The sequence below is a fragment of the Chaetodon auriga genome, chromosome 7 (assembly GCF_051107435.1).
Source record: "Chaetodon auriga isolate fChaAug3 chromosome 7, fChaAug3.hap1, whole genome shotgun sequence".
NCBI lineage: Eukaryota > Metazoa > Chordata > Actinopteri > Chaetodontiformes > Chaetodontidae > Chaetodon > Chaetodon auriga.
This window is the reverse complement of record NC_135080.1, coordinates 14,396,501-14,414,773: the sequence shown is the minus strand read 5'-3', so window position 1 is coordinate 14,414,773 and position 18,273 is coordinate 14,396,501. Positions and strand designations below refer to the sequence as shown.

At 43.2% G+C, this 18,273-nt stretch overlaps 2 protein-coding genes across 2 annotated transcripts; one reads left to right on the top strand and one right to left on the bottom strand.

Annotated features, from left to right (window-relative positions):
• Positions 1–4,307: 4,307 nt before the first annotated feature.
• msantd4 (Myb/SANT-like DNA-binding domain containing 4 with coiled-coils) lies at positions 4,308–10,473 on the bottom strand. Its single transcript, XM_076734372.1, has 6 exons — positions 10,428–10,473; positions 9,438–9,519; positions 8,732–9,167; positions 7,694–7,789; positions 7,300–7,599; positions 4,308–6,336 (listed from the first exon to the last, which is right to left on the bottom strand). The coding sequence occupies exons 3-6, from the start codon at positions 8,837–8,839 to the stop codon at positions 5,578–5,580; spliced, it is 1,263 nt and encodes a 420-aa protein (XP_076590487.1). The 5' UTR covers positions 8,840–9,167; positions 9,438–9,519; positions 10,428–10,473; the 3' UTR covers positions 4,308–5,577.
• Positions 10,474–10,932: 459 nt separating this feature from the next.
• On the top strand, positions 10,933–17,699 carry aasdhppt (aminoadipate-semialdehyde dehydrogenase-phosphopantetheinyl transferase). Its single transcript, XM_076734512.1, has 7 exons — positions 10,933–11,332; positions 11,417–11,530; positions 11,809–11,938; positions 12,676–12,797; positions 13,609–13,770; positions 16,711–16,779; positions 17,112–17,699. Exons 1-7 carry the CDS (start codon positions 11,189–11,191, stop codon positions 17,277–17,279), a joined length of 909 nt encoding a protein of 302 aa, XP_076590627.1. The 5' UTR covers positions 10,933–11,188; the 3' UTR covers positions 17,280–17,699.
• Positions 17,700–18,273: the final 574 nt, after the last annotated feature.

The following is an 18,273-nucleotide window of genomic DNA, read 5'->3' as shown; positions in this document are numbered from 1 at the left end:
TGCCCCTCCTCATTTCTCCTCTGCTCTCGCTTCATATTCCTCTGCTTGTTCTCCCCCCCCCCCCCCCTCCCCCATTTCTCCATTTTTTGCATCTCTCTCTCAGAGGAATCAATCTCAGACCCTGACTCTCCCATCATGACCACCTCCCCTGCTCTCACTTTCTCTTTGAGGCGTCTCTCATGATCGGATAGGAAATTGAATCCCACCGACACTCACACGCAGGTAGCTTGTGAGCTCATGCCTGCACTGTTTGCTGTTGGTGGGGTTGCGGTCTATTTATTTCAAGACTGCTGAGAGGTGTGTTTACTACATGCAGTACACACTTACTTATAATGTATACAGACTTAAAGTCATAAAAAGGAGACATAAGATGACACACGCAAAGCTGGGATTCTACAGGATCGAATTAATTCAAATATTTTCTGACTGAATGAGGAATAAATCTGATTTTTCTTCATTTTAAGGCCGTCTGAGAGGTGTGACGTTTATTGAAAAATCATTTTTGTCTTTTCAAGCACAGTGAAAAACCAAATATTTGCTGATTTGCCATCAAGTAATCCTGTGATAAATGTATTTGGCAACATTAACATGTAAACTAGTGACCGCTGACCCTCAAATACAAATGACATGCAAATGAAAGTCCCTTTCTTCTCATCTGCAGATCTCAGAGTGAACTGTGGAGAGGCTGACAGAGAGAGAAAAAACCTCAGCAATGCCATTTTAAATGCACATCAACTTCACCAAGCTTTAATGCTTTTTAAAACTACTGTCAGCCTCTTTAATCAAATGTCCAATTGCCACATCAATATCGCATTCTCTCCTGAATGTGATGAGTGGACTGAATATTTCAAAGACATAATAGCAACATTTAGGTTGTATATTAATCTGAAAGCATATCTTTTACCCATCCAGACAGAATATTCAGTGGACCTCATACCTTCATGCTCTTGGATTCAATCAACATTTTCAAAACCATTTACAATCGCGTGCTTTTATAATTTCCTTTGTAACAGTGTGGTTCCCTGCAGTACACAGTGTCGATAGTATCTTGACGAGACCAAACCTGTATAAGATAATGGATATGTCCACCCCAATAACAACTGACCTAATGTTAGAAAAAGCTCTCAGTTTAATTCAATTCATTTCTATCAGCACCACAAACTGCAGCCTCCTAAATGAATATAAAGGTTCAACAAATATTAAAGCTTAATGAATATGGAATTTATTGCAGGACTGTTTAATAGACTGCATTAGTTTTAGCAAAGTGTACTTAAGAAAATGGCAGGCGAGCATATTTTCCGTGCAACACATCCTCATACCTGAACTCATACCTTTGCAAATGTTTCCCAAAATGACATCTGTGATGTTGCACGTCTTGCATCTTCTTTTGAAGACAACTCAGTCAGAGAATAACACACACAGCACACTACAACGGATTTGTTACACATTTATGAGGAAGTAGTTTATTAATGTAACATTAGACCATTTTTTAGAGTCAACTTTAATAACAGTTGAGGCAACGTTGCAACCTGATGTTGGTATTTTGGCAATATACTTCAACCCCCTGACGAAGTCTAGGTTTAGGCATTGTTCGTTTAGTTAGGTTTTAGCACCAAAACTACTTGGTAAGGTTAAGGAAAAGATAACGCTTTTGGTTAAAATAAGTATATTTGTTACTCAAGTTACATTAAGTACACAACGTAAGGACCTTGACATTAACTTCTGGGTGAAAGTCCTGTGTTTGTTTGACCAATACATCCAACCCACCTTGTCCCTATGCAGAATGTGTGATTCTTTATAGGCTGCTACCGGACACATGACTTCCTCCTTTGCTCCTGTCATTGCTACAGCCACTAGAGGTTACCACCCAATAAACGCAAACATGGGTCATAACAAACTACTCGCACAGACAGCCTGTACAGTCAGTGAAGGACAGTCTGTTTCAGTGCTATGCCGATGATGCACAGCTGTATGTTCAAATTAAACCTGCTAATGTAAGCCTCATCAATACTATAGTTACCTATAGTTACCTGTATCAGTGATGTAGCTGAATCAAGATGTCTTACATTCAAACAGTGATGGAACAAAATTAATTCATTGCACTTGTTCGCTTTTAGACCTGATCACAAGCAGGTTACCTGCGTCACATTTTAACATTGAACAAATGTTGACACAGAAAATGCTTGATTTTATTACCAGCAGGCTTGGCTTTCCATGTTTTTCTCCTTTCTAAACTGTTAAAGCGGTAAAATGAAGACTGTTCAAAAGTCTTTTCACAAAGACCCAAGATCATCGCTGAGGTCCAGCCACTGTTTTTCAAGTCTCATAACACCTGGGTATACTGAATGTCAGACAAGCTTTTAAGGTATTACACCCCTTAAATCCATGGGCAGAGACCTTTTAGCTGTACCGAGAGTGAGCTCTGTGACCTATGGGCTGGCAGCTTTTAGTTTTTATCATCACCACCTGTGGAGCAGTCTGCCAGAGGACCTGAGGGTGTCTCAGTCTGTGGACGATGCTTCAGCATATTCTTCATAGCTTTTTCTCCTCTGGTGGGTCTCTAAGAGGACTGAATGTGTTTCTTTCGTTTTCACTGTAAAGCTCTGAACTGTAGTATTGCGCAGCCTGATTTGATTTTCCTAATTAAACTGAATTAGTGTATTAGGTAAAGTAGGCCATAATAAATGTGGATTTAAAAGGATGAGAGCAGAAATATTTTAGTATTTTTCGCCTCAACCTCTTGCCTCAGCTGCCATTTTTTCAGACGGTCCACACAGCAGTCGGGTGAGTTACTGCAGGCCTTCAGTGCTGAGGGACCCTTTTTGTAACGATACAGTGGATTTTCACACCACTTGTAAATCCACAAAGAGCTAAAGAAGGGTCTTTTATATATAGCTTTCATCTCACAGGCAGACAACAAACCCTTCGATGGAAAAATGAACTAGTCTTCGCGATTCGATCTGCCTGCTTTGAGTTCTGTTTGTGTGTGTGTGTGTGTGTGTGTGTGTGTGTGTGTGTGAGTGCGAGGATCTGTAGGAGCTCAGGTGATTTTAGAGTTTAAAAGACGTCTCACGTAAAGCTTTCTCCCTTCATTTGGAATAAAAAGATCCATGTATAGGCAAAGCTTTGCTACAGAGGCCTCATGAGCAGACTGCTGCTATTGGGCAGCAAATACGAAAATGATTTCCTATTGGATGGAAATGAGGTAACAGCTGTTCCTGACTGACTATAGTGCTAGAGGGAGACTCTAGTGAGAAGCCTCATTATTCTTCTTATAGTACTCTAATCTGCCATTTTCAGAGCCTATCACCATATATTCTTATGGAAACAATTCAGACAGTCCTTGGAGATCTCTAAATTCTCCACACTCGCTGCCTTTGTAAAGAAGTAGGCATTCCTGACATCTTTGACTGATGCTTTAATCAAGGCTCGGAGCCATCTTGGAGTCTGTTAACTTAAGTCATGTTCACAGATGCCTTATTTGCCTCTTTTGTGAAGATTGTTCAGAAATTCAATATCTCTGGGTCAAACGTCTTCAGGCACTTACAAGTTCGCAGTTTCATATCTTCAAATATCACTCGATCCCCTTCACAGCCCCCAGACACACTCTGAGATTCAATCAAATTTTCTGCTTTCCTCTCATGTTTGTTTCTGTGCACTTCAGCACCCTAGATAAACAGTGCGGTGTTCTAGACCCCGAACAAATGATCATTTATTGATATTTATTCTTTAACTATAATTATTCTACAATATTTATACATTTATTTATTTTCCTCACATAGTTTTAGTTGTACACCTTCTAAATCTGGGTTGGAGGTGAGACAGGACATGTTCCAGTCAAAGCATTCAAACATTGAAAAATTCAGACATAAACTTTGTCCGATAATAATACAAAACAAACATCTAACTGATGGATTTTGATGTTTCACTGTCATCTCAAACTTGCCAGCTTTATTGTCTCTGTAAAGTTAATAGTTTGTGCAGAAAGAGCTGTCCACGCTTTCATGCCTCCGATAAACAATTTAAATAAAAAATGGAGGAAAAAAAAACGGCACAAGTGTCACTGGGTTACATCAGCTTTACTCAAATCCTCAAAAATTGGGTCTTTAGAAATGCAGTGTTGTGCTCTCAAAGTGATGTTTTTTATGCCCGTCTCTTTTTATTAGCCTGCATTGATCGAGGGAACCCCTGATGGGCTTCCTGACGAGCATCAATACAGAGGAGACCGCAAAAAAAATGAATCATCTTATTCTCTTTTACCAGCATTCTTCAAAGGCAACACAAAGGCACGAGAGAACCAGAGAAGCTGCTGTTGTAACATAGATTTTATTCAACTGTGATCATTACAAAATTTGTCTGGAAGTCACATTTCTTTTCCTCAACAAACTTTATTTACAAACGTATTACCATCAAGGCAAGGGGACAGAGTAAGAAAGCAGAAAGAATATATACAATGTACAATATGTTTGATTATGTTTGATTTTGCTGTACTTCACAGTCCATTCCTAACATAACAGAATAAAAACATAAGCGGAACAAAACATGTTGTTCAGGCTCTTTACCAAATCCACAGATCTTAATGACAAAATCATCAAATCTTAATACGCCTTATTTCACAGAAAACACTTTCCCATGTCACGAAATATCTTCCACATTATCATGCGTGTGCCTTTGTACATCCGTCCACCAATTTTAAACTGATATGTCACCTTTTTTTTCCAGACTTTTTAACTTGTCAGAGCAGGAAAATCACTGGTGTGAATAATAAAATGATGTCTGATTCCATGCAGCTGCTTCAGTTTCAGGGTGCTGGTATTCTGCATGCTGGCTCACTGTCACGCTGTCTTACTGGGTTTTAAGTAACACGTGTGCTTTTCCTGCTATGACAAGTCAAAATGTCTAAAACTGTCTAACAGGTGAAATATCAGTTCAAATTATTCAAAAAGTTACAGGCATTACCATTTAAACTCAACAGTAAGTTCTTAGACAACAGCAAAACTTAGACAACATAAAAATATTTCTGTACAGTTGTGTGCTTTTGTTTTTTGATTGTTGGAAGTTAAATTATATCAGTAAACACCCATGCAGTAGATTTTTTGGCTCTGATTTGGTGTAAAAATGCACAAAAAGACATCGCAATTCCCTTCTTTCTTTCCATATTTCTACACGAGTAAGGATGTGTTGCACTGATTCTCCAGTATTTCATGTTTTACACTGCACACCTTGTGCATTAGTGTATTTGGATGGGGCACTGAACAGCTGTTCCAACTTGTTGCATTTTATAAATCACGTGTGTTCGTGGCTAACCAGCTGCGTGTGCCAAACAAATCCTAGATTTTATGATCACGGCATCTTTCCTGTCCTGTCGCCCATTTTATGAAGACATCATGAGGCGCTGCTTTATCATGATGGTCATAAATATGCCACATTCCAGTGATTAAAGTGCCTCACACCTTCCTGGGGGACACGTGTGGGAAGCTTGATAAGGAAGCCGCTGTAACAGTGTGAGCTGGTGAAAAACCAATGTATTTATCACTTTCAACTGTCTTCTTTCTCTCTCTTTTATGAGACTTTTTCTCAGTGGCCCTGATGATCTTTGTGCAGCTGCATTCTCTCTTTCTCCACTTGGAGGCGCTCTCTCTCGATCTGCAGTCTGCCAGCTTCAAATTTGAAGAACTGCAGTCTCTCTTTCTCCAGCTGCAGTCTCTCCTTCTCTAGTTTCAGCCTCTCTGCCTCCAGATTCACCGCTGACATCCAGCCTTTACTTTCCTTCTCTCTGTCCCTCTGTCCATCGTGACTGGACGATAGAGAGGACGTGGAGGACGAGGGCGGGCCTTGTTGTGGTGGCAGGTTAAAGGAGGAGTCAACAGGCTCCGACTGGCGGAGGAGCAGAAGCCTCAGCCTCTCTCGCTCCACCTGTAACCTCTCTCTGTCCAGCTGCAGTCTTTCGCGCTCCACTTCCATCTGACGCAGCCGGTCCTTCTCCACCACCAGCCGATCTTTCTCCACCGCCAGGCGTTCAGTTTCCACAGCCAGGCGCTGTTTTTCCAGCTCCAGCCGCTGTTTCTCAACAGCAACCAGAAACCCGGCTCCCATGTTTTCATGATTGGTTAGTCCACCCAAAGCATGGGCTTGCATCCCCATCAGGCCTCCGGCGAGTGGCAGGTCTCTAGTGAAGGTGGAGGTCGGAGCCTTGGAGGAGCTGAGTGTGCCCAAATCGTCATGGGAGTAAACATCATCGATGTGCGCCTCACCGTGTGACTCAATGTCGCTGAGGAGAGAGGGAATATCATCGTCATCTACCTCTCCATCTCCCACATCGCCATCGCCATCCAGCTAGAGGGGAGAGAGCGACATCGTTAAAGGGGCACGTCACAGATTTTATAGGTGAAGTTTGGTTTCCTCGTCATTAGAGGTGCTACTTGAAAACAGCTATATACTGTGGATGATGAGGGATCTCTGAGAAAATAAGCCAGATGAAGGATGACCAAAGATGTAATCAAGTTGCATTTTGGGAAATACAGGATCCAGTGTTTTTGAAGCATCTTATGGTTTTTAAGTCATTTTAAGGTGGTATATCTCAAATTGGCCCTTCTGGAGGTTTGTTTTCTTAATCATTTTACAACTCCTTCCCCATTCCTGCTGCAGATCATCCGGCTGATAAAATGATGAATTTTAATCAAATGGACACAGTTTAACAACACTGATGGGTGGGAGATTAGATTGGGGAATTATTGTGGAAATTTGTAATAAACGGACATCTACCACAGTGTGAACAGATCGTGATTTGATCTGAGCTTAATGCGATCAGAAAAAAGTAACATTAAAATATCAAATTTATATTAAATGCCAATTAATTAAGACATCCATAATTTAATTTCACCTCTGCCTTGTGAACCTACATGAGCCCAATCAAAAGGTTGGATTAACAAGAGCCGCTTGAGCTACATAATGTGTCAGCATAATCACGGTGATATGTTAAACATGGCTACCTCTGCTGATCAGGACGTTAATGGAGCTAATTAACACTTTAGCAAACACTTGCATGTCAAGATAGGCTACTTGTCTTCTCATAACATGAACAGTGTTAATATGAGCTCTGTATCAAAAAGCATGAAGGCATTTGAGGAAATCATTTTGTCCTCATTTATATGCAAATTAAATTAATAGACTATGGTTTAATCAGAGTATCTAATCTATAGAAGGAAGCTGTGGTGTAAGAGCAAAGCTTCTGTCTTGTTCTGTTATTGTGTCACTACTTTGGCACCAAGATAGAGACGACGAACTTCTGTTTCTCACTCTGTATTCACTGATGTCATCCTCCATCTTTACACCCGGCGGCGCCATCATGGCCTGCCCGCTCGGCTCACCCAGAGCCGCCAGCTCCGGCCAGTTGCAGTGACTGTCCTTTGGAAGGCCCGAGAGGTCGAGCAGCTGGTCACACCCAGATCCCAGAGAAGCTGCCTCGTGCTCCGGGGAGGACTGATCATACTCTGTCTTCAGGGCCACAGACGAGGATGAGGAGGAGGAGAGAGAGAACTCAGCCTGGAGCTGTTTTCTCTTCATCAGTGCACGCCAGTCCAGATAACGACGCTTCACCTGTGCAGGAGATCAGGAAGAAAATCGGGGAAAATGTGTAGAGGTAGCGTGTAAAAATATAAAAAATATAATTTGAGCTTAGAAATAAACTCACCTCAGCAGCAGTGCGAAACTCTCCCTCCCCCAGTGAGTTGACACCTCGTGCCACTTCCTCCCATGCCTGTCTCTTCAGCTCATTAATGGCTGTATTCTGTTCACACAAGGAGAAGAAGAGCAACAGTTAGATCGTTTTATTCTAACATCGCTTGTTTTATTCTAACATTGCCTCACTCACCACATCAGTGTTGTTGTGAGTGAAGATGTACTTGCATGTCCCTGTCAGAATAATGGGAATGCCAGTTTTCCATAAAACACAACACCTGGTCTATAGCCAGAGGATAGTTTTTGAGGCCAATCCCAATAATGATCATGCAGAGTTTTAAAAAACTAACAAGGATACATCAGTTGATAACATTTTTTTCCATAAACAAATAACCAAAAAAAAAAAGACAAGGTTCCTTTGATTTTTGTTATTCTTTTAAGAATTGTGAATTGTGTTGAGATGTGTGTCTTGCAGTTGAAAAGTAAACTGTCAGTGCTCTCTGGTGGACGATGGGGATAATGGAGAGAGTGATTCTAAATTATTTTCAACATATTTTACAGTATACAACATACTGATACGAATGTCTCTACTAATATCAGCCAATACATTGACCCAGCAGACTGATTACTCTAGGATTACTCTTTTTGAATCATAATGTGCTTATTTTGTTAGTTGTGCCTCTCCTTTTGGGTGAGCATGTCAATTAATTGTATTGAAGCCAAACCTAAGACAAATCTGTTATTATACATCTGAGGGGGAAAAAAAGAATTTTACAAAAGACTTAGAGGAAGCAGTTAAATGGATAGGACGGGAGAGTTTGCTAAATGTATGAATGAGGAGCGGGTGTAACGTGCATCAGTGGCACTACAGCCAATACTGCATATGCATAAAGAATGACCTTGCACTGCACTTCTGGTTATTTGTCATTTGTTGGATGCATGACATGCTGGTACTATTTTGGGACATATTATTATACTATGCATTATTAGCTTTTACCATAGATGTCCAATTCTCTTAGTTTATGTATGAAGATGAAGAGTAAATTTACACCTGCTGTCTGGAAAACAAGACGTCCCTCCTCTTGTGGATCTCCCTGATGAGAGTCTGTGTTTCTCTCACACTGTAGTTGCTCTTCCTCTTCCTCTTCAGTTGCTTCATCTGCAGGAAATCCAGCTTGGCAGCAAGGAGGGGACAGACACCCCAGAAACAGCGAGAGAGAGAAACAGACACAAGGAGAGACAACTGGGGGAATATAAGCAGTAAGACAAAAGGGGGAGAGAGGTGTATGTATGGAAGGTATGAGAAGAGAGGGACAATGGAAATGGGTACAAAGAGAGACAGATCAAGGGTCAGAGTAAAGGTGGGACTCGGTCCTCAGATGGAGAGAAGGTTGGATGTTTGTTGTAAAGGTTAGTCCAGAGTAGCTCTCCTTCAAAAGCGCAGTAGTTTTCATCAGGGAGGATTCCCTCAGTGGCTCCAGCAGTCCCTGTGAAGTTTAGAGACTGATCTCAGCTGTTATACTAGATGGTGGCTTTGTGTTAAGGACATGTGAGACTTGAGGTTGTGGAAATATCGAGCAGAAAGAAGTGTGTGTCGTTGCAGAGGTCACAGATGCTTGGCAGAAGGAGTAAATCATCAAAAGCTTCCTTTTATCCAAGTTTGAGTGGAGGGCTCACTTTTTGTCTCAACGTGGCCCTGATCTGATGTGGCTACAGCCACACAGACATATCATGACAAGACTTGCAGCATTTTCCACCTTTAGCTCCTGGGCTGGATGGTGCCAGGTGAGGTTACACAGGTAGAGAAGCATCACAGGCTGACAGGGCTCTGCAGTCTTCCTGTAGGTAGAGGTGTTCATGTTATTGGAATATACTGAGTGTGTCAAGTTGGGTCAGTTTATTATAGAACCCAAAATTCGAAGGATATTTCTTTGAGGACACACATGCAATTTGCCTTGCAAAACACTTGTGCACGTGTCGAGGCAAATTTTTCTGTCAGTATCACATGTGGTACTGACAGAAAGAGAGATTTACAATATGGTAACAGAATTGCGATATAAAGCAAATTAAGTATAGAATATTACAGAAATATTAAGTGCAATAAATTTTAATAATTAGTCTGTTTCTTTTGGATAGAAAATGCCCTCACGTTAAGTATTACTTGCCATGTGAAGTGAAAACGCCATTAAGTGTTTTAATGGATCGTAGTAGGGGAATCATCTTTAAAGATATTCCATTATGTTACACTTTGAGCAAGGAATTTCTCATTCGCTAAAACACCTATCTGCATAAAGAAATGCAGATTTTGAGGTTGAAAGTAAACAGGTTGAATATGCTTACAGCTGTAACCAGTGAAACACTGCTGATGTTTCAGTTTTCTCTGCGACATATTAACCATTAACCTGTCGTTCGACTGTTATCACCTCCCATGTTTGGCTACTACAAGCAATACTAAATAAAATAAGTAAAAATATACACATGTCTGTTCAGATGTTTACATACGTTTCTTCTGTCATCCTACATGTAGACAAAATTCTAGGTTATGCCCTCCTGATCTATCGAGTATTTGTACTTATAGTAACGTTTTTCCCAGGACTGGTACCCTACGAGATAGAATTTTTCTATCCAGACGAGTGCAACAAAATTTCATCATCGCGATCAGAAATGCAACGTGGTATCGTGTGTTGCCTGTATTACCACCACCTCCAATAAAACATTATGTGTAATATATTGTGAATAGCGCTCACCTTTACGCACGCAAATGTACCGCAATCAAAACAACACCAGAGGTACAATTTTGATGCTGCTTTAAATAGAAGCTCGGAAAATGAGGATACAGAGGTTAAATTTGTAATTGCGGCTTTATTGGTGCCAGTGGGATAAAAAAAAATAATATGTGCAGAATATTTGACGTTTTTAGAACAAAACCATTTGGTTTTCTCTTTTTTCATAAGCACGTCGCAGCTTTTGCTATTCCGATCCAGAAAGAAGACATGTAATTAACGATGTAGCTTGCCTAAGAAGTGTTTTATTTTCGGTTATAGAAGCTAAGACACATCATTTTTACCGTCAGCAGGCCTCGGCGAGTTGTTTCTAATTTCTCACGTCTCTGAAAGTGAAACAACTGTCGTATTTATTGAAACCCTACGGCGGATTGGGGTATTTACAATATTCAAGAGAGCACCTGAAGGTATCGTTAGTAGCGCACCGTTTCCGTCGTTCTTATTGGTCAATCCTCCACCGCGCCCACTTATGACAACATTGAATCTCGCCGGGCTCTTCCGGGCATGTGCAGCGCCGTGAAACCTAAAATGTAAACACAGGATAAAAGTTTTGTGCAGTAGTTTTATTAGCAGGCTTCACTTCACCGGTGCTGCGCCGCGTCACTGTGAAAATCCGAGCGACTGAGATGTGAATTTTCCGGACTTCTGTTGTCGGTCAAACCGTACATGCTAACACGCCATGCTAACGTTAGCTCGCTAACAAGTGACGGGACAGAGGCGAGGACATGGGCTCTGTCCGCTGGGCTTTCCGCTGTGGCTCGTGGACACCGAGCAGGTCTGACTGGCTGTTTGCTGCTCGCTGCATTCAGCGGGAGGAGAAAGACAGGATCGGACAGTTTGTGTTTGCCCAGGATGCCAAGTCAGCCATGGTGAGTCTGTTACAGCTTAGCTATTTTTCCATTCTATATATACGTGTAATTTCCTTACTGTCTGTCTCTGTGTTACCCCACCAGGCTGGCAGGTTGTTGCTGAGGAGGTTCGTGTGTGAGAGGATGGGGATCCCCTGGTCAGAGATCAGACTGGAGCGATCCCCCAGAGGGAAACCTTACCTGGCAGCACCACTGAAGGTTCGTACCATGAACCTTTATCCAGAGTGTTTCCATAAACCTTATCAGTGACATATTCATTCATTGTATGTTGCTGTCTCTTCTGTTTTCCTGATACTGCACTACACTAACTACAGTGCAGTGTCTGAATGCACAGCATGTGTTTGTGCCATCTTGTCCAGTGGTTCAGGACTGATTGTCAAAAGACAGTGATAAAGTCTTTTAATTCACCTCTCAGTAGCCCTTAAAATGATTGAAAATATCCACTATTTGATCACTGCCTTGCTGTGTGCGTCCAGGTCAGTTCAGGTTCAGACCCTGAACCCCCAGCCTGGAGTTTCAACCTGTCCCACCAGGGGGACTATGCTGTGCTCGCTGCAGAGCAGGGGCTCCAAGTTGGAGTGGATATAATGAAGACGACCATGCCAGGTAAGTTTTGGGGTTAGCAGTGAAGTGATAAAAATGCAGTAGTGGCAACATGAAATGCAATATGGGAGTAAGGTCAGCTGTGTGAAGAAAATGGAGAACAGGACCAACAGTTTCTGACTTAATTTGGGCATGTTATTTTAGGCATTTTGCTTAAAAAATAGGGGTGGAGTAGAAGAGGTTAAAAAAGGCTAATTTTTACAACAATTTTTACTTCAACTGCCTGTTTGCTGATTTGTCTTTCCTATATTCAAGCCACAAAAAGAAAAATGTAACGTGCTTGAATTAATCATGACGCTGCTGTCTGTGTCAGTGTCATCTGTCCATTTCCACCATCTCACACTCATGATAATTAATCCAGAACAGCCAAATCTGTCAGTATAATCAGTCCCAAGCACAAGGCACCAAGGGTATTGCTTATGTATTCTCCAACTCGACCACAAGGGGTCACTCTTGCCTTGTGTATGTCTATGTCAAGGCTGCTCGGTGTGTTTCGATTCCTGTGTGTGTGTGTGTGTGTGTGTGTTTGTGTGTGTGTGTGTGTCACATTCAAATCTGTGGTGTTTGGAGTTATGTCTGATCATCTTCGGTGTACTTGTTTCTGTCTCTGTCTTGCATTTGACGCCTTCCTCCGTCGTCCCCTCACATCCTTCTGCTTCCCCCTCGTGTCTCCCTCCACCCCTCCCTCCCCTTCTTTGGCCCTCACCCCTCTCCTCCCTCCCCCCCGCCTCTCCCTCCAGGTAGCAGCTCTGTGCCGGAGTTTTTCCGCATCATGACTCGTCAGTTTACAGCGCACGAGTGGAGCGTCATCCAATCAGCCGGCTCGGAGCACCGGCAGCTCGCCGCGTTCTACCGCCACTGGGTAACCATGGCAACCAAACTACCCTGTCGTCACATTGCATCGCTGCTGGGCCCCACGGGCACTGTTTTTTTTATTCGTGCGTGCATGTGAGAATGAAACACGGGGAGAAAATGACACTGCTGATGTCCTTTAAGACACATTTTGCACATCCATGTGTTTCTCTCCTCAACTCTCATTTTTCTCAGTTTTTCTCTTTTTCTCACGTTCGGTCCTTCTCTGTCTCTGCTTTCCATCCACACAGATACACAACAGCCCTTCCTTTCTTGTCCCTTTCTCAGTTTTTGTTCTTTTTTTTTCTTTCTCGCACACACACACACACACACACACACAGATGGACAGCGACGGTAGTGTTAAGTAAAGATGTGGTGAGATTGAGAGGGTGGCACAGAGACGTCAAGCTCTGATATCATCACCACACTGTTGACTAATGGCAGAGTTCGAACGATGGTTGCCATAGCGATTAGCCTTGTAATGCTGTAATTGTGGCTCATTGGCTGCCGAGCAGGGTTGGTTTTGGCTGAACACACACATTCACACACGCACAAAGTCGCTCTTTTGTAAACACGCTGTTATACATGTGTGCATAGATTCCCATCTGTTGTGGTTTTAAGTTATTGTGCCACTGAGCCAAAACACCACACACACACACACACACACACACACACACACACACACACAAAGAAGCATGCACAGACTGTCCTTCTCAGCTTTGTCAGACACTCAGATGTCCTTTTTTCCCTTATGTTCCTGTGCTCATTTTTCTATACGTAACTAGTAATGCTTCCACTGTGTTTCCTCCCCTCCCACCAAGGCCCTGAAGGAGAGCTTCATCAAAGCCATTGGCACAGGTCTGGGCTTCAACCTGCAGAGGGTGGAGTTTCACCTGTCCTCTGAACCGCTCACACAAGGCCGGGCACTGCGCCACACCAAGATGCATCTAGATGAGGAGGAAGAAGAGGACTGGATGTTTGAAGTGAGTCTGTTTGAAGAGAGGTGTGAAGAGTAAGACGAAACACCTTTTTGTTTCTTAAAAGCTAGATGTTGTCTTCCGTGTGCGTAACAGATTCAAGACTGGTTTATTTTCCAGATTTAAAAAAAGGATTAGATTAAAACATGCCAAAGAGATCAGTGACAGTGACGTGCAGTTTACTTGCAGCTCCTATCTCCAAAAGGTCGCTGCAGTGTTTTCCACCAGCGATCAATTGCCTGTTCCACTAATGTCAAAGACTCTCACGGTCTTTGCACCAGATTTGGATCCTTCTTACTATTTTTATGTTGGTGGAGAGGAGCTGCGTGCCATGCCAGATGTTGTGTTGAGCACAACTTAAAGGAATAGTTCAACATTTTGAGGAAAAATGTTCTTATTCACTTTCTTTCTTATGAAGCAACAGCAAAGAGACAGTTAGCTTAGCTTAGCTTAGCATAAAGACAGGAAACAAGGGGAAACAGCTTGGCTCTTGACTCGATAGCAGAATCCACCTTCCAGCACCTCAAAGCTCACTAATTAACACCTTTTTAGAGGTCAACCGATTTTTAAAGGTCGAGATAAAAAAGGCAGTTTGGAGCAGGAAAAATCAGCCAGCCAATTAATCGACTGACATCTCTCTCTCACACACACACACACACACACACACACACACTCTCTCTCTCTTCTTTTTTGACACTCAGAAATGAACAGTCTTCGACTTAATTAGAAACTCGATAATTGTTATAGTAATAAACACCAGAAAAAAACATTAATGTGGAGCTAAACATCAAACTAATCATGAAAATCTTGGTGATTCATTTATTTTTTTTTAGCCGTTATTTTCCCTCACAGTCAGTCACTCCAGCCTGATATAATTATGTAGGAAACAGAGCTTGTTAGCATTCTCTCCAGGAAGGCGGCTCTCTGCTTGTCATATAGGATGACTTCATTCAACACTCGCTGCGCACTCGAGATCAAACCAATTAATCGGCCAACCTCTACACGTTATATCTAATTTTGTGAAATCTGGTCTGGGTCTCGGCTGGTTGGTCGGCGAAGCGTCCAGGAAGTCACTGCACCCAGCGGGGAGATGATCCTGCGTGCGACCTCCTGTAAAAGCACAACTTGATCCAAGACATTTTTTTTATCGAATAGTTTGATAAATACCGCTTGACTACGTCTTCTTAGATGGTCTTGTGGCATGTGTTTTCTAATGGTGACGTGCAGAACCAGTTTGGCTCAGCCTGGAGGAAATCAATGAGCTTAAAAGCGGCGGTTCAAAGGACTCGGCAGCTCTGCTGTGGGGTCCTCGGTGCTCCTTTCCCCAGTGGCTGCCCTCTTGAAAGCATCTGCAAAGTGAATCACACGTGGGCTTACAGAGAAATACACACAGGGGATTGCCATAGGGGGGCTCTCAAGTGGCCCTCCAACACTCCTGGAACGATGACTAGATGAGAGCAGTGTCAGAGCAGGAGAATCATCTGCGGCCATCGCTCCTCTCGCTCCCCTCCGGTTTCCCATTTCATCTCCTGGATTCAGCTCCCCTCCTCTTCTTGTCTTCCCTCCTCACCTTTATTTCTCGTCCTCTCCTTTTGATCTTTTCTCCAACATCCCCTGCACTTCCCTCTCTTCACCTTCTTCCGTCATTTGCTGTACCTGCTCCGTTCTTTTGCCTCCCCTGTGTTTTCCCTCTCCCCCCCCCCCCCCCACCTCCATGCCCAGCGGCAGAGGGATTAACAAGTGACTGCTAAAAGGTTACCACCGGTTTGAAAAGCCTGGCGTCTCCTGTCTCTCAGGGTCGTGGAGGCTTAATGCTGTTTTAGTGTCTGTGTTTTCACACCAGAGAGTAACAGCTCGCTTATGTGTGTCGCAGGTAGAAGGTAATGCACGTGTCCTCTTTTTAAATAAAGATTGTCGGGCAAAGTGGAGTAACAGCAGCACACAGAATGAGGCTGTTTGGGTAGAGAGGACGAAGAGGTGAACGTTCTTGGAGGAATAAGCGAAGCAAAGAGGAATGGAGAGAAAACTGAAGGGTTAAGTATGATTGGTCATGACAAAGCACACGAGTCCTTGAATTTGTTCTCACCTCTGAACAACAATATAAACTGCCTGCTTCCCATAAAAGCAAAACATAGCATTCACAATAACACAAGGATAGATTCAGTACAATAGATAATAAGATGATATTACACAAAGACATGTGCTTCGTAATGTACAGATTGCAAAAACACACCTCAATGAAGCCACTTGCCTCCCTGTTTGTCCTTAAGGACAGCGACACACATCATTATTTGTGATCAGTGAATGATTGCAGTGGCCCGAGGAGGTCAGATGAACTCCACCTGATCGATTTCTCACATTTGTCTTATGGACGCTCAGAGTTAAGATGAGGGGCAGAGCTGTTGACCGTGTGTCCTCAGCCTCACCGCGTGCTGATTGGCTCCATCAGAGAGCAGCTATGACACTCATTACATCCTGCTGACCCCTGGTGGTGCCCCCCACTGCAGCCTGTCGAGACAGACGCTGAGGGACATAATAAGACACATTCAAAACAGCAGCTGACATAAACAAGGTTAAAAAAAGTGGATGTGAATCTGATTTTGCCACATGTATTAATCATTTATGCTGCAGAATGGGTTTATGTCTTCAAAACAGGCTCTGACATTGGGATGGAGGACGCAGTGGTTATCTGACTGAACCTTCGCTCGCTCTCTGAAATCATGCAAACATGCATGAGAGACTCACATGCATGTATTCAGTAGATTACACACAAATAGATACATTCTGATAAGGATGCACAGGTGCATTATTTGTCGTTTGTTATTTGCTGTTTTATATGGTATTTGTAAGTATATTCTGTGTGAAAGTGATTTTTTTTTTTAGTATGATATTCAGGCTATATGTTTGTGTGTGTTTACTTGTGTCTGTGTGTGTGTGTTTCTGCAGGAGAGCTTGCTGGACGCTGACCACCATGTTGCTGTCGCACTCGGACCAGCAGACAAACCGGACTCTGCAGTAAGTAGTGAGTAGTATCTCAGGATGGAGGATTAAAGGGTAGTTCAAAGGGCAGGTAAAGAGTAGCTTAAGTAACTTAAGTGTTTGCACCTGTCTGTCTCACCTGTAATCTTACCAAGCAGTGATGTCACGGTGCACTGACACATCCTGGAATGCACCTGTAGCACTGGAGATCAGAGACAAATCACCTGCTCAGCACCAAACAGCACACAGACACAGTGAGAGCCTCGCTGGTGGACAGAGACGTTTCCCTCAGGAGCTGCTAGAGACCGAAACAGAGCTCTGTTTTTGCGGCGCTTATTGAAGACCCTCTTCTTCTCTCTTCCTCTCAGCCTCTTCGTCCTTCTCTTCCTCCTCCCACCACATTCACGCTGCTGTCGTTCAGCGACCTCATCGCCTCGGCCTCACCTCTGACTGAGGAAGACCCCGCCTACTGGGACAGCTTCACGATGAAGGCCAAAGCCCCGCAGAGACAGAGAGACACACACACATCCAAATAACCCCCCGTCTCACCTGTCCCACACACACACACACACACACACACACACACACACACACACACACACACCTCTCAGAAGTACCCTGACATTGAAGCTGTTTTCTCATTCAACACAAGTCCAGTCAAGCCAAGTCAAGTTTATTTATGAGGCCAAAAATAACGGGCTTGTCTCAGAGGACTTCAGAATGCATACAGGATCTGACACCTTCTGTCTTTTGATCCTCAGTTCAGATAAAGAAAAACAGCCCCAACAGCCCTCAAACCGTACAATGACTGGAAGAAGCCTGTAATAGAGCCTGTATGTGTATAAAGTGGAATATGTGGGATAAGTGAGGCGTAACTCAGATAAATAGATGATGATTAATGGACTATATTTTAGTCAAATCCCCACGAGGATTAAACAAGAGTTACGCTCAGTGGCGATGTCTGTGCACGAGTGTCTGCCTTCATATCACCAATGTATTGAGCCTTGTTTCCCAGCGCTGCGCAGTATGTGCCTGCGTGTGCTGTGTGTGCGTGAGATGCTTGTGACTCGTCTTCCTCAGTTCCTCTTATCCGCTCTCTTTCTAAGCCTCTCCATCTTATCCTGCAGGAATTTTCTCATGAATTGTTATCGCCTCTTTCTTTCCTCTTCTCTCTATCTCATCTCTCCATCTGGTAGAGTATCTATTTTAATCGGGGACATTTAGTTGACCAGCGCGTCCTCGCTCTCTCTGTCTTTGCGGTTCATCGCTGCCACATCCTCCCCCTCTCTTGAGGGCAGCTCAGTCAGCGTGCACGTTTACCTCCTCCGTCAGCACTGCGTTACTTCACAACCTATAATCATAAGCTTTCTCCCCTGCACACACACAGGAAAATGAGTGGCGAGGAAGTTGGAGGTCAAGTGCTATGTACGTGCAGCCGCGGATGCACCGTGTTTGTGACATTACACACTCCAGCTCCCCTTCTCACCCCGAGCCAAACAGACACATAAACAGGAGGAGGCTGCTGCAAAG